Source organism: Acinonyx jubatus, chromosome C2 (genome assembly GCF_027475565.1).
Source record: "Acinonyx jubatus isolate Ajub_Pintada_27869175 chromosome C2, VMU_Ajub_asm_v1.0, whole genome shotgun sequence".
Lineage (NCBI taxonomy): Eukaryota > Metazoa > Chordata > Mammalia > Carnivora > Felidae > Acinonyx > Acinonyx jubatus.
The window spans coordinates 39,953,918-39,969,156 of record NC_069384.1 but is presented as its reverse complement, the minus strand read 5'-3'; the positions used below and the strand labels follow the sequence as shown (position 1 = coordinate 39,969,156).

Here is a 15,239-nt window from a genome sequence, read left to right as displayed (position 1 = left end):
CCTCTCTTGAAGTGTTCCTTCCTCTCTCCCTTCACCCACACAACTAACTGACAAGAAATTTTGATTCATATTTCTCTCTAAAAGGAGGAAGATAAATTGAAGCCTTTCTTTTCAATGCCAGAAACGTCTGTGTATAATTCATATATTTTTTAAATTATTTTTTAATGCTTACTTATTTTTGAGAGAGAGAGAGAGAGAGAGAGAGAGCACGTGCACAAGAGGAGGAGGGGCAGACACACACACACACACACACACACACACACACACACACACACACACAGAATCCGAAGCAGGCTTCAGGCTTGATTTGTCACTGTAGAGCCTGATATGGGGCTTGAACCCACAAACCATGAGATCATGACCTGAGCCGAAGCTGGACACCCAACCAACTGAACCACCCAGGTGTCCCTAATTCATGTATGTTAACTGACACCCACCCAAGTGCATATTATCCATTTTGCAGATTACCCATGATTAAGTAATCTACTAATGAATATAAATTACTTCATATTATCCTTAGTGAATATTAGAAAACCAAATGCTTAAAAAGAAAATCTTTGGGAATTAGATTATATGATCCACTGTTTCCTTTACTGGCAAATGAAACAGAACTACTATACTAGATTATATTAATCAATGGATAAAATTCAACTTAAGACAGATAATCTTTTATTCCATCTTAAAGTTTTAATGTAAAAAAAGACTTTACAAAGCTCACCTGCAAGGTGAAAATAGGACAAGAGCCCAGGAACAAATCTACTGGTAATCTAGAGTACTATAAAATATGTAATGAGGTTTCAGGTAAAAGTTGGTAACGTGAAAGTATGTCAGTTTAACTTAACTCATAATTTAGCAATATAAAATAAAGGTTCGTTAAGCACTTCCTGTTTAATTTACTTTCCTGGATATTTAAGAGGCAGCGAACTTTTATAGAACCATCAACTTCATTTGTTCTTAAAATAATTTACTGTCACTGTTTGGATGCTGTATTTCCCAGGCCAAATTTATTCATTTGTTCTTAAAAACGATTTCAAGATACAGAAGAAGAATAGTTAAAAGTTCTACAAAAATGTTCTGGCCCTCAAAATTTTAAGTGCTACAGCAATTAACAATTATCTGATCAACTAAATCAACAAAGCTAAATGTAACCAAAACCAAGTCGCTCATTAAAAATATAAAAAGCAAAACATAGAAAAAAAAATGAAAAAAACCCTTTCTGCCCATGAATGTATTTAAAAAATCAACTGTAACCTAATTTTTGGAAGTTTAAAATTCCCATAGATGCAAAGTATACTGATAACATGGTTTCTACATGTAAAATATACAATAAGAAGATATGTACTGTAAAGACACTGAGCCTCTAAATCCAGTGAATGCCAATACCAAAACATATGCAAACATATACTTCCAAAAGTCACCAGAGAGCAATGCCAAAGAAAACTGACACACTTCATCCCAAGACAATTTCCACCTTCAAACCAATTTATCTATAGAGGTGGGAGGAGGGAGTCGAAAACAATTTAAAGCATTAAAAACTTAACTGAAAAGGTCAATCCATCCGTTTTCTTTCAATGCCTGGGAAGGCATAACATCAAATTTCAGCGAATACAATGCCCAACCGCTGCTTAACTTCATTCCTACTTGTTACCAAGATGAAATTAATAGCTACCTTCAATTAACATGTAAAAGATCCAAACCCTTTACATAGTCACCCATTTAATTACTCTTCCTATTTGACTGAAGAGGAAACTAAGGCACAGAGAGATTAAGTAACCAGTAGGTTACTTAGGTTACAAGGTAACAAGACTAGGAAGTGGTGGAGCCATGATTCAAACCCTATACATGTAAGATAATAAAATAAAACAAGGGAATGGAGTGTTAAAGGAATAAAAAAAAATCCAAATCGCAAGACTATGGTGAATGAGAACGAAATATTTGAAGTATAAATACGCGTAGATGTGAGTGTAAATTACACAAATTTTACCCCCAGACAAGTACTTTCTTGCTATAATATTTGATTACAGTCAAACACTTTCAACTACATCAAATCGTAGTGGCAGACGACCAAGTAAATAATTTACCGTCACTGTTTAGACACTGTATTTTACAGGCTACATAAAATACATTGTAATTTAAAACATGAAGGGGGTGGTGAGGTAATCGGAGCAATAGTTTAAGGAAAACTACTTTCTCTATCAACAGCTCATTAAAAAACAAACTACGTGTGTCGGGGAACCGGGGTAAGAAAAGGAAAGATGACAATCACACTGCCTTAACCCCACCTCCCAAAAAAGTAACTAACAGTGGGTCAGCGCCTAAAACCAACTGGAGAAATGGCCCAGTGGGATCTCGTGAGGGGATGACAGGAGACCCTAGCAGAGGGGGAGGGGTGGCGATGACAGGAGAGGGGGCGGTAGAGAGATGGCACGCCTCCCATCTCCGAAAAAGGGGAGAATACGGGGGGCAAGGGGCGGAGAAGGGAAGGCAGGAAATGTTGCCAGAGATTCCAAATGAGGTGAGAAGGAACAGGGTAGGAAACCCAAGAAGGCGGGACCCTCGGGCAGAAAGGGGTCTGTTTGGAGCAGAGGAGGCATGTCAGTACACAGTTTTCCTGCCAGCTGACCCCCCTTCTCTCCAGCCCTTCCAACCCCTGACAAACTCACTTTCTCAGCAACCCTAAACCCGCGGGTCATCCCAGTCCCGCTCCCTGCCCCCCACCCCAAGCCGGATAGGTGGAGGAGGGAGCTTCACTCTCTCTCCTTGTTGGGCTGGTAGAGCGGACACCGGACACAGCCCTGATTCGAGAACGAAAAGGCAAGGAAAAGCAGGGAGGCCCAGGACCCGGGTGACAAGTCCGGGCGGCCGACGGGCGCCTCACCTGACAGAAGCGTCGGCAGTAATCCCGACTGCTGATCCCAAAGCCGCCGACACCGCAGCTGCCGCTGCCAGCGCCACCTCTGCCGTCACCCGCAGCTCTGAGCCCAACAGGGCCTGGCGGGGACTCCACAATGGCCACGAGCTCTTCTCCGAGGCGTTCGGCCTCTTGATCGCTCTCTTCCTCCGCCATGAGGCTCTCGCCGCCCAGCGCGTACCAGCCCCTACGCCGCCGCCGCTGTAGCTGCCTCGGCTAACCTCCTCCTCCTCTAGTTCCCTCCCCCTTCCCTCCGCCCGAGCCGGACAGGGGCCTCTCGGCTGGCTCTACTTCCGGCTCCGCCCACCCACGCCCCCAGTTTTCATTGGATATAGGAAGTTGCCAATCACACACATGCCCACCCTTCCACTCCCATTGGCCGAATCAGCCGTCTGTTTGATAGACTTGCGGTCCGTTGGTCACTGCTGCTCGGCGGTTGCTGGGGACCGCCTACGAGCTTTGCCGTAGGCGGCGCAAGAGGACGGGGCGCGGCGGGGGACACGGCGGCCGCCGCGGGGCTCGATCGGGCAACGGCGACGACGACGGCGGCGGCGGCGGGTTTTCCTCCTCCTTCACCCCCTGGCTCCTTTTTTTCTTCTTCCTCCTTTCCTTTCCGGCCGGGTCTCGTCCACTTCCCCTATCGGCGGCCCCGATCCTACGGTACCGAGGAACTAGGGAGGCCGAGGGTGGGCCCGGCCGTTGGTGCGGGCTTTGGGCCCGGGGCCTTCCGTCCTGAAGCGGGAGCCGGGGGCGGGGCCGGGGCGCCGTTGTCGGCGGGAGGAAGAGGGAGGAGACGGGAAGCCTGACAGCGGACGCCTCCGCCAGGCGCCCGCCGCCTCCTCCCCTGAGACTGCCGCCAACTCTGCTGTCGAGTTCCCGGGCCCACGGCCGGCGGCTGGGTCTCGGCCCTGCCCAGCTAGCGGGGCAAGGGTTGTGGGGCGCCAGCGTGCTGAGCTTGGAGCGGGAGGAGGGAGTCTAGACGCCGGGAACGTCCCGCGCCCCGCCTTTCCCTCCCCCTCCCGAACCCTCGGGCCTGGGGCGCGCGAGGAGGTGCAAAGCGGGGCAGACAACTGAGAAAGGACTGGGTTGAGGAGTGTGGAGGTGTTGAGGTAAACGTTGGGATCCGGATTTGGGTGAAGTTACCTAAAGGGAGCGATTTCAAAGACACCTGCGTGGTGGCTGTGTTGTTCGTCTTTTTATCTACCCTTCTTCCCTCCCCCTCCCCCATTTTTTCTTTCCATTTGTTTTTCATGTTTTACAGTAAAGGCATGACTTCCCGGCACCGCAGGGAAAATAGGGTGCAAGCCCAGAAACTATTTCCCCATCACCACTTGTTGAAAAACTGATTTGAAAGCATCTCCGGGTTTGAACAAACGGAAGTTCCAGGATTTCCATCGTCTCTGGTTTTGCTTTGGAGACCATTCACTGCTAAGTATCAAGACGAAAAAACTGGAAACTGACCGGGTAAACATTTAAACTTGAAAACTTACGAGTTTTATTTCGATCTAGTAAATAATTTGCTTCTCTTTTATTGGCTAATTTTTTAACTTCCTCGTTTAAAATATCTTTACCTTTTGTTGAAAACACTTGTTATTCAGGTCTGTAAAGTCGAGCATCCTCTACTGGGTGGATATTTGCCTCTGCAGTAACACAGACTTTTTGAAAGTTACAACTCTTTGGAATGTATAGGCCTTTAACATTAGCACAAATGATTGAGCATTTTATGCTTCAAAGAATAATGAACATGTTTATTATTTTAAAGTTTGAAATCCAAATATTTAAAGACAGACGACTTTTCTCATTGAAAAATTTAACCATTCCTGGGCACAGATACTTAATGTTTTTCATTACTAGCCTAGAACCATTAATCATAGTTGGGACTGATTTGCCATAGGAGTAAAAACACTACCATTGGAGTGCCTGGTTGGCTCAGTCAGTTGAACATCGAACTCTTGATCTCAGGGTGGTGAGTTCAAGCCCTGTGTTGGGCTCTGAGCAGGATGTGAAGCCTACTTAAGGTGGGGGGGGGGGGGGGGGGGAAGAAAAGAAAAAAGAAACTATTAAAGTACAAAAATGTGTAATAGTAATTCACTACTATTTTGGGGGGCAGGAATCATATCTGTCTTGTATGCCATTGAAAACCTGTAGTCTAACAAAATTTGACACATGAGAGTCCAGCATTAAACAATTTTTTTAATGGAAAGAAAACCATTAAATCTATTAAAATCTAAACTTTATCATATTTTCCAGAATTTCTGTGAAATGTTACCTTTCTGAATTTATGTCCACAGGTGTCATACATAACACATATATTAGCAATTTAGAGGTCTTTTGAGAGAGATTTCATATAACCCAGCTATGAATTCTCTAGTATGGGTTAAGGGAATACTTCATTATTGCTGATATTTTAATTTGTTATATATAGGTTAATGTAAGAGCTTAGTCCGAAGGAATAGCTCCAGAGAACAAATGGTTGTCACTGAAAACATTTGTTTGGTATCTCAATTTTTCAGTGTCCATAGAAGTAACGTCATGATTTTGGTAATAATCATAAAAAATTATTAGGATAAATTAATAATTATCATGCCACTCCTGAGTTAAAGATTCAGAAAAATAACAAAGATAATCATTTACTTTCCATCAACAAATTGTGATTGAGCACCTATCATATACTAGGTAGGCACTATGTTAACTTTTTAGATTTGTGCTAACTTACTAGTTAATAGGTAAAATAAATAATTAACAAAGGTATTAGTTTTTAATGGTAAAAAGAGGAAACAAGTATTAGAAAAAGCATTTGCATATCTTGATCATCACCTTTATAAAACTCAGTGGAGGTATATTTGCATTAAAATATGACTGGGGCACCTGGGTGGCTCAGTCAGTTGAGTGTCTGACTCTTGATTTCAACTCAGGTCATGATCTTGCTGTTCAAGGGATTGAGCCCCATGTTGGGCTCTGTGCTGACAGCCCAGAGCCTGCTTGAGATTCTCGCTCTCCCACTCTCTCTGCCCCTCCCCCCTCGTGCTCGGTCTCTCTCAAATAAATAAACTTTTTAAAACATGACTTACTTTGAGCTCTGTATTTTGGCTTTAAAAGTTAATGTCCTTGTTGCTGCTATTAATTGCAGCTGGTCTGTGTTCTTTCTTGGTTTTTACTTTTTGTTTTTTCCGAACAATTTTGGACATTACATCCATCTTCATATAGAAATAAGCCAGTTTAGTGGCCCACCTGTTTGAACAAACTTGGCACATAATTCCCTACAATTGTGTTCCTAAAATCAGTTGCCCCAAAACTGTGTTGGGAAAAGAAGCTCTTTTAAACTTCAATACACATCTAAGTTGAATGAGAGTAATATAATTGATACCCTAAATATTGGCATCAGATCAGGTTTTCCTAAAAGTGACATCTGGAATAGTTGGAAGTTCTTTTTTCATAATTCTAATTTATTTGAATTTCATCAAATTCAAGGAATGGACCTGATTGTTACTAGTAATTTGCTCTGGTTTTGCCTTCCCTTACATATTTTCAGGTAAGTTAAGAGTTAATAGACACAGTCTATTAATTTGAATTAAGTTTTCTGGAATCTTTAAATCTTAAAATGCTCATACCTGTCTTTTGTTTGTTAATTACTTCCTGAATGAATTGTTGTTATAACACTTATCTTTGTTTCTCTTGTCTCTGAAGAACCTTATTCAGAGTCAGAATGGAAAGATTTGTAGTGACAGCACCACCTGCCCGAAACCGTTCTAAGACTGCTTTGTATGTGACTCCCCTGGATCGAGTCACTGAGTTTGGAGGTGAGCTGCACGAAGATGGAGGAAAACTCTTCTGCACTTCTTGCAATGTGGTTCTGAATCATGTTCGCAAGTCTGCCATTAGTGACCACCTTAAGTCAAAGACTCATACCAAGAGGAAGGCCGAATTTGAAGAGCAGAACGTGAGAAAGAAGCAGAGGCCCCTAACTGCATCCCTTCAGTGCAACAGTACTGCGCAAACAGAGAAAGTCAGTGTTATCCAGGACTTTGTGAAAATGTGCCTGGAAGCCAACATCCCACTCGAGAAAGCTGATCACCCAGCAGTCCGTGCTTTCCTGTCTCGCCATGTGAAGAATGGAGGCTCCATACCTAAGTCAGACCAGCTGAGGAGAGCATACCTGCCTGATGGATATGAGAATGAGAATCAGCTCCTCAACTCCCAAGATTGTTGACAAGGAGGTTACCACCATTGTGATCAAGATAAATGTGGAGTATTAAAGTTATGTGTTGATTGTGTGGTTCATTTTTATATTTATTTCATTTAAAATCATGTGATGCAGAATAGTTTTGCAATGTGTATATAGTTGCAGGCAAAAAACAAAAAACAAAAAAAAAACCTCACTGCAAAACTTACTGTTAATTTTAGTCACCAATGGTGTAAAGCAAAACTTAGGGTTTAGAGTGTGCTAGGATACCTGAAACCTGATGGTTATCTTTAAAATTGATGGTTTTTCTCCTGAAATGTTTGTGCATGGAAGAACTGCCCTGCTTTTTTACGCTGTTGCCATATATGATTATTCCTTGTGAAATTACTTAATTACTTGGATTGAACACTAGCCTAGGAAATTGAAGCTGCTGCCAGGCAACACCACTCACAGTAACTTAAAGGAATTATTTCTGATTAGAGGATCCTCTTCAAAGAGGAAGGGATGGTGGGAAACTGTTCTTCTATCTTCAGATCCCTCGCAGAAATGACTGTCTTTATTTCAAACTATGCTTGTATATGATGTAGTTACCTTATCTATCCTTCAGTTCCTCACTGTCTTTTTTTCACCCTTTTGAAAGGCTTATTGTATTAGTAGCAGCTTCAAGTGACCAAAAGACTAAAATCATTCTTTTAATGTCAGTGCCAAAAGCCATGGGGAATTTTGCAGTGACATGATTTTAGTCTCTTACTATAAACAAATTTTTTTAACCATAGCTTTCATTTCAAGCATCATCTTAACTTGCAAGCTTTTTTTTTCCAATGTCTTGATGTTAAAAGATTTAAAGATTGACATTTTTATTTAAACATAGACATTTTATGATTGAGTTTCCTGTTTTTACAGAAGACTAGTAATTAGCTTTTGGCTGACAGATCAGATAATAAGGAAATTACTTTCTATACATTAATGTTTCCATATGATTTATAAGACTTTAGGTAAATAGAACCCAGTTAACTTACTTTCACTTTTATGCGCTTTTGCCTCTGGTGGTGCAAGGTTTTTAAACATGGATGGTAAACAATTGTCTAGAAAGACTGGCAAGATTTTTGTAGTGGGAGATCTGGCAGTATCCTGCATAACTGTTTGGGTGAGGAAATAATCAGTCCTGTTAAAGGTCAACCATGTTCAGGAAATGATCTCTGCGAACCTCACTTATCCTGTAAGTTATATCCTCTCCATTGGAGACCCAAATTATATTTTTTAAAAACTAAACAGCTGAAGACTTGGACTAGAGCTTTAAAAAAAAACTTAAATTTCTTGAAAACGTTTAAGTTTAAAATACTCATGAAATATATTTCTATTACAAAGCACTAACATGAATGCCCTATGTGACTTGGAGTTATCTTTGAGGTCATTTTACCACAAATCTTCATTTGCAAAAAAAAAAAAAAAAAAACCAAAGTGAATAAGAAGGTTATGTTTTTCAGAAACAGCTTTCCATGTCTTAAGTTTCTTTTACAGACCTAAGTTCCTAGTTCGGGTTGTCAAAGTGCCCATCTGATTTTTAGATTTTATGTTAGTTTTTGTGTTGTTTTCATTTTAAAATAAGCCTGCCACCAAGAAAAAAAAAATTGCTCGGCAAAATTTGAGTTTTTCTCACGTTTAGTTATGTAAAGTAGCACAATTAATGCCTGGAGTAGTGCTGTCATTGCTAAAGCACATACATGAGGAGACCAGCAGCAAAACATAACCAAAATATACTTTGCTTTTACTTCCCCTAGTAAAGAATTTGCAGGCAACCATGTTTCTTTTGAATTAACTAAGATGGTAGAATAAGAAGCTAGGAAAATAATTGAGTTTTATAGCATTTTCAGAATACAAAAATAAGGTTAGATATACAATCATTCTAATTTTTCAAAATTCCATGTGATTCAGACTGCTCCCTATTTTAATATTAATTTGCACTAACAGCAAACACATAGTGGCAGAACAGTTTTGAGTAGTCCTAAGCAGTAAACTGGATGATGTTGCACAAGAAAAACCAATAATTCACATTTGAGTTTCTAGTAGTTATTATTGATTTGATGATCATTTAGGTCCCATATGTGTTAATGTATTTCTCCAGGCTCCTAACTATTCCCACATATATATATATCTAGGGGCATAATTCTTCCTCCTATTAGGATTATATCATGTCCTTAGAAGCATTTTCCATCCTGTTGTGGAGGTTTAATATGTTTGTTTACTGATTATGGAACTTTTTGTTCCCTGAAACTGGTTAACTTTGTCTCATAGTTCAATAGGTAAGGCAGAATGATTGCTTTAGCCTGCTCAAACTGGTACAAATCCGTGAAGCCATGGTTGGCATATGTTGGATAACAAATGAAAATGTCTAAGGTGTATGCTGCCATGAAGGTGTAATGGACATGTGTACAGAAGCTTTCAATCTTAACTATATAGTGTTAGTGTGATGCTATACTATTGGAAAAATAGCAGTTTTTTTTTTCTATTTTATAAGTTGTATGCATAAACATAAGATTTGTAATGTTTCATTTATAAACTGCCTTCTTCAACACATGCTTACCTGTTAATAGTGTTTTCTTGAAGTATGGTAGTATGTCTTCCAGAATTTCACTATATGCTTACAGTAAATAGTTACTAGCTTGTTGAAATGTTAAATTCCTTGTTGTTGTTGTTTTGTTTTGTTTTGTTTTAATTCTGTGGGGCATATAGCAAGCCTGAAAGACATTGTAATTATTTCCTACAGGGTGAAAATTTAGAAAGATTGTGTATGAGAGCCTAAATAGTTATTTTATTCATTATCATCTTTAAGACTTTTTTTTTTTTTTAAACAAATGCTACTTCCAGTTAATGCATTTGGCCCTACTGATTTTGGGGGACCAGAAAACTTTAAAGAAAAAGCTCTGCATCTTACAATTGTAACCAATTAAGTATCAGCTTGGGATTTTTCTGAAGTATTCATTGCTTAAAAACTGTTGTAAGTAAAAGTTGGCAAGATCTCCAAGCAGAAAGTTCCATGTTAAAACTTTTGCCTGAAAGAATTTGTATGTGAATGTTAATGGAAAACACATTTAAACAAAATAAAATTTAAAGTGGCCCAAAACGAAAGCCACAAACATTTCGTCATTTGGTGCTTAGTCTTTGTGAGGGCTCTCTGTGGTTTGACTTGCCCCAACTGACTTTAAATGAGTACAAATCACCTTAAAACATATTCATTAAATAGAAGATTCATCCTATAATTTGATTGAAAATCTTAACCTAAAATAAATTGCTTTAGTTTCTGGTCAGCACTGATTAACTTGTGAATAGTGAAGTGACTGTCCTAAACCTTCATTTATCTCAATCCATACTATCATAGACTTCTAAGGTAAATACAGTTCTTACCTAGTGGTATTCTACTTGTAGCCAAGATACTGTATTCATTAAAAGTTTACTATGTTTATTTTTGTATTCCCATGCTTATTTTTTTTTTTTTTTTGCTCACGCATGTATCCTTAGTATAATGTGTCACTTTTAAAGTTTTGTCTCTGTGACTTTTAGAAATAAATTTCAAAAAAGTTGTTTCAGAAGTTTTTGAAAGCACATTTTGTGAGTCAGTAACATATATTTTTTTAAATTAATTATTCATTTAATCTCTATACCCAATGTGTGGCTGAAACTCAAGACCCGAACACCAAGAGTCACATGCTCTATCAACCGAGCCAGCCAAGCATCCTATATTTCATTTTTTTAAGTAACATATTTTATTGTTCCAAAATAACAGAATTTTACTAATTGAGTTTTTTCTACTAGTTACATCTCTATAGGATTATTAGCCCTGTGTCTAATGTAACAACATATATTCTGTCAAATCAGATTCACATCATAGCTACAGATAGCTCTTTTCCTTAAAAATCACATAGGTAAGTTAAATAACCTAATCAGTGCTTTTAATTGGAAACATTTTAATTTTCTACTTACAGAAATATTAATCATGAAAGGCGAGGGCCTAATTTGCACTTTACACATTTTATTGGGTTTTTCAAAGATTTGCTATATTCTTATTCACCACTGGGGGTGAAAAAATGCATAGAAGTTGCAAATTGTCTTGCCTTTTAGTAGTTTTATGTAGTTTTGAGGGCATATATTTCTCCTATTCTGACAAAAAAAATAATGAATTTATAAAGTAATTAACTATTTTTCCTGCAATCAAAATGGTAGAAAGGAACTTAAAAAAAAAAATCAGTCAATACTTCTGCTTGCAGTTTAATATAAACCCATTAACCCATCAATGATCTTTTTAGGAAAAGTCTTTACTTTTCCTAAAGAATATCATCAAAACCTTTATTAAATGTAAACCAATTGAATATATGTGTCTCCAGGTCTCATTAACAGTTCCTGTTTTTTTTCTATGTGTAAACTGAGTTGTATTATGTACCTGTAACACCATATGTCATGATGCAAAGATGCTTCTGGGTTCAGGCTAGCTAACCTAGCCCTAAGAAAGCTAAAAGTAGGTGGTAGAATAGAAGTACTTGTGATCTGATGTATCTGATTATGGTATGATTTCCATCTGACTACTCTTCAATATGTTACTTAATTTTGGTTGTTTTATATGCATACTATGTGGAGTGAATATTTCTTAGATCTCTCTTGTTTAAGTGTTAGAATTAGATCATTTAAAAGCCCACGTCTTCAAGTTCTTAAATTTGAATAATATGCAGTTAGTATTTATTGAGTCCCTATCCTGTACCTAATACTACTCTAGCCCCTGGGGACACATCAGAGAAAATAAAAAATTCCTGCCTTCAAGGAGTATACATTCTAGTGATAATATAGTCATTGTCATAATACAGTGATGGGGGCTGAGGAGGACATATCATTTCTTGTCTTTTCTAGGCAGCTCCTTTAAGCACTCGTCATAAGACTAGTTACTTAGCCAAATACTTGTCACTGGTTTTGTTTTGATTCTCGAAGTCTTATTTTGTATAAGAAGAGCAGTAAAAATTGAAAATTTGTGGATGAAATGGTCTGCATATCCTTTGAAAATATGGTAGTTTTTATAATCCACAAAATATGTATTTTCACATTAAAATCTATGAAGCAATGGAATTGACCAATTTAAATACCTGTAAAGTACAAACCTGCCACACATTTCAATGCAATGCCCATGGTAAATCAAGAGCTCCATTGAATACTGGATACCAAGGTAGTCACAGGTGTACCACATTAACTAATGATTATACAGAAACCAATGCCCTAAGCTGATGTTTATTAGATGACAGATTCTACAAACTTTTCTTTTCAAGCATCAAATGAATCAATGTGTAATGGAAAACATTGTTTTATATGCCTTTTTCCTATCTTGAATTTATTTCTTTTTAAAAAAAATTTTTTTTTAATGTTATTTAGTGGGGGAGGGACAGAGAGAAAGGGAGACATAGAATCCGAAGCAGGTTTTGGGCTCTGCGCTGTCAGCACAGAGCCCTACGCAGAACTTGAACTCCCAAGCTGCGAGATCATGATCTGAGCCGAAGTCAGATGCTTAACCAACTGAGCCACCCAGGCACCCTTTTATGCATTCTTTTTCATCTAGCAAATTTGACTTTTATGAATATATCCTATGGAACAAAACAGTCATTATGTAAAGATATATGTAAAATAAAGTTTATTTTAATATTGTAATAGTAAACAATTGCAAATTCTATAAATGTCCAGCAATAGGGGAATGGTCCAAAAATTATGATACATCCGTATTACAGAGTATTCAAGTGATCTGAAAGTAAGAATCAGGGGCACATGGGTGGCTCAGTCGGTTGAGCATCTGACTCTTGATTCTGGCTCAGGTCAAGATCCCAGGACTTGGGATGGAGTCCCAAGTTGGGCTCTGCGTTGAGCGTGGAGTCTGCTTAAGATTCTCTCTCTCTCTCTCTCTCTCTTGCTCTCGCTCTCGCTCTCTCTCGCTCTCTCTTGCTCTCTCTCTCCCTTTGCCCCTCCCTCCCACTCATTCATGTTCTCTCTCTCTCAAAACAAAACAAATAAATACAATTTAAAAATAAAAGTATGGATCAGAAAATTATCTACAATATTAACTAAGTTAAAAAAATTACAAAATATTTTCTCACTTTTTGAGAAAAGAAAACAGTGCTATATAAATGTACTACACATAAGGTGGTCGACGTATACCATATGTTAAGATTACTGATGTGATATTGAATGGGGTGGGAGGGAATACTTGCTTTTTTTACATCCCTGTGTAGTGACATTTACAACAAGCACAAGTTATCTTTGTCACACAAAATATGAAGTAGACCTTTACTGATACCTGCTAACAATAGTTATATCCAACTGCAAAGAACAGCAATATCACATGATTCACCTATACCATTAATGAGAATATTCAGAATTTGCTGAACAAATATTTAAAAACCTCTTTTTTTGAATACTTTAAAATTTACTTTTATAAAATCTAGTTGCATATATACAAAGTTAAGTCTTCTTTCTTTTTCCCAAGTTATTCATTACTAAGTATGTAATGGGGAGGTAATTTCAAACTACAGCTTTAATATTCCTGTGTTTTCTTCTATAAGTATCCTACACTTTCTAGTTGTTCACAGTAGTTGTACACATTACACCCTATGTTTCAAGAATGCTTATAATAAACACAAATTTAATCACTGCTAAAACCCCATTAACATGTTTCAAAATCTGTCAGTTAATGGGAATAAGAGGGATGTCATAATACATCATCAGGGAGTTCTTTATAACTTACAATGTCTATGAAACACTTCAATTTTCTATTTTAGAAAACCAGCATTAAATCAGGATTGAAACTCCTTTCTGGTAATTATTCGTCATTTAGCTCTATTCCTCTCCATGAAGATAGCTATTTTGGAATTCACAGTCTTTTGAAACTTTTTCTAGGGAGGATTGCCTAGCATCCTCACACTTACGGGCACAACAGTTATTTCTTTACAATTCAGTATCACAGTGACATAGAACAATCAAGATACAATGTTTCCCTATACCAATGGCCATTTGTTCTTCATCTTTCTTTTCCTGTCTGATTTCCTTTTTTCTCCTCTAATGCTTCATCTCTTCCTCTTATAGATTCTTTTTTTTTTTTTAAGTTTACTTATTTATTTTGAGAGAGACAGAGAAGGCCTGAGTGGGAGAGGGTCAGACAGAGAGGAGACAGAGAATCCCTAGCAGGGTCCCCGCTGCCAGCACCAAGCCCGCCGCGGGGCTGGAACCCACAAAACCATGAGATAATGATCTGAGGCAAAACCAAGAGTCAGATGCTTCACAGACCAAGCCACCCAAGCTCCCCTTCCTCTTGTAGATTCTTAAGGCTTCACCTTTAGCTGACGAAAATATTATCAACTCACTGACATCACAAGAGTTGTAAGTAGCAAATTCATGTCTACAATCCATATAGTTATTAATGCACATTTTTATGTATGCCCATAAAATGTGGAGGATTTTTTGTAATTCAAATTGCAAATACTGCCAGAATGCTGCAACCAGTATCTTCACGGAGTTGTACATACACATGACCAGATTCTACATCTGTATAGGTTTTACAGTAAAACTCTGCCACTGCAATTAACCTTAAACTCATTAGGTGTATGTTAATGTGCCCATCACGTTGACTTTTGTGTTTGTTAACTTGTATCAACAATGAAGCTAATAATATAAACATCTGATCAGCTTAATTGTTTTCTTAAGGCTATAGGTAGAGTACCAATCGTCATACTACATCTAGGAAACAAATAACATTTATGAATGTTCTCAAATGGTATGCAGCATATTTTGGTATTTTATTTGCTTCTGCATTTAAAAAAATTTATTATTTTTTTATTAAAAAATGTTTTTTAACATTTATTTATTTATTTATGAGAGACAGAAAGAGGCAGAGTATGAGCAGGGGAGGGGCAGAGAGAGAGGGAGACACAGAATACAAAGCAGGCTGCAGGCTCCGAGCTGTCAGCACAGAGCCTGACGCAGGGCCCGAACTCACAAACTGCAAGATCATGACCAGAGCCGAAGTCGGGGAGGCTCAACCGACTGAGCCACCCAGGCATCCCCCCAAAATTTATTATTTTTAAACTAAATATAGGGGCACATCTGGTGGCTCAGTTGGTT

General features: G+C 38.4%; 2 protein-coding genes across 4 annotated transcripts in view; one reads left to right on the top strand and one right to left on the bottom strand.

Annotated features, from left to right (window-relative positions):
• ZNF654 (zinc finger protein 654) overlaps positions 1-3,386 on the bottom strand; it is a 92,664-nt gene extending 89,278 nt beyond the window's left edge. For both annotated transcript variants that reach the window (XM_015065956.3, XM_053220705.1), the window contains exon 1: positions 2,879-3,386. In XM_015065956.3, the coding sequence (XP_014921442.2) occupies positions 2,879-3,067 (189 nt within the window). In that variant the 5' untranslated portion in view covers positions 3,068-3,386. The remainder of the gene's footprint in view (positions 1-2,878) is intronic.
• A 27-nt stretch (positions 3,387-3,413) lies between these two features.
• Positions 3,414-10,233, top strand: CGGBP1 (CGG triplet repeat binding protein 1). Of its 2 annotated transcripts, none has more exons than XM_027077574.2 (3): positions 3,414-3,571; positions 4,173-4,375; positions 6,599-10,233. In XM_027077574.2, the coding sequence occupies exon 3, from the start codon at positions 6,618-6,620 to the stop codon at positions 7,119-7,121; it is 504 nt and encodes a 167-aa protein (XP_026933375.1). In that variant the 5' UTR covers positions 3,414-3,571; positions 4,173-4,375; positions 6,599-6,617; the 3' UTR covers positions 7,122-10,233. The 2 variants fall into 2 exon arrangements, with proteins under 2 accessions (XP_026933375.1, XP_014921444.1); XM_015065958.3 differs by lacking the exon at positions 3,414-3,571 and adding an exon at positions 3,707-4,020.
• The last annotated feature ends 5,006 nt before the right edge of the window (positions 10,234-15,239 follow it).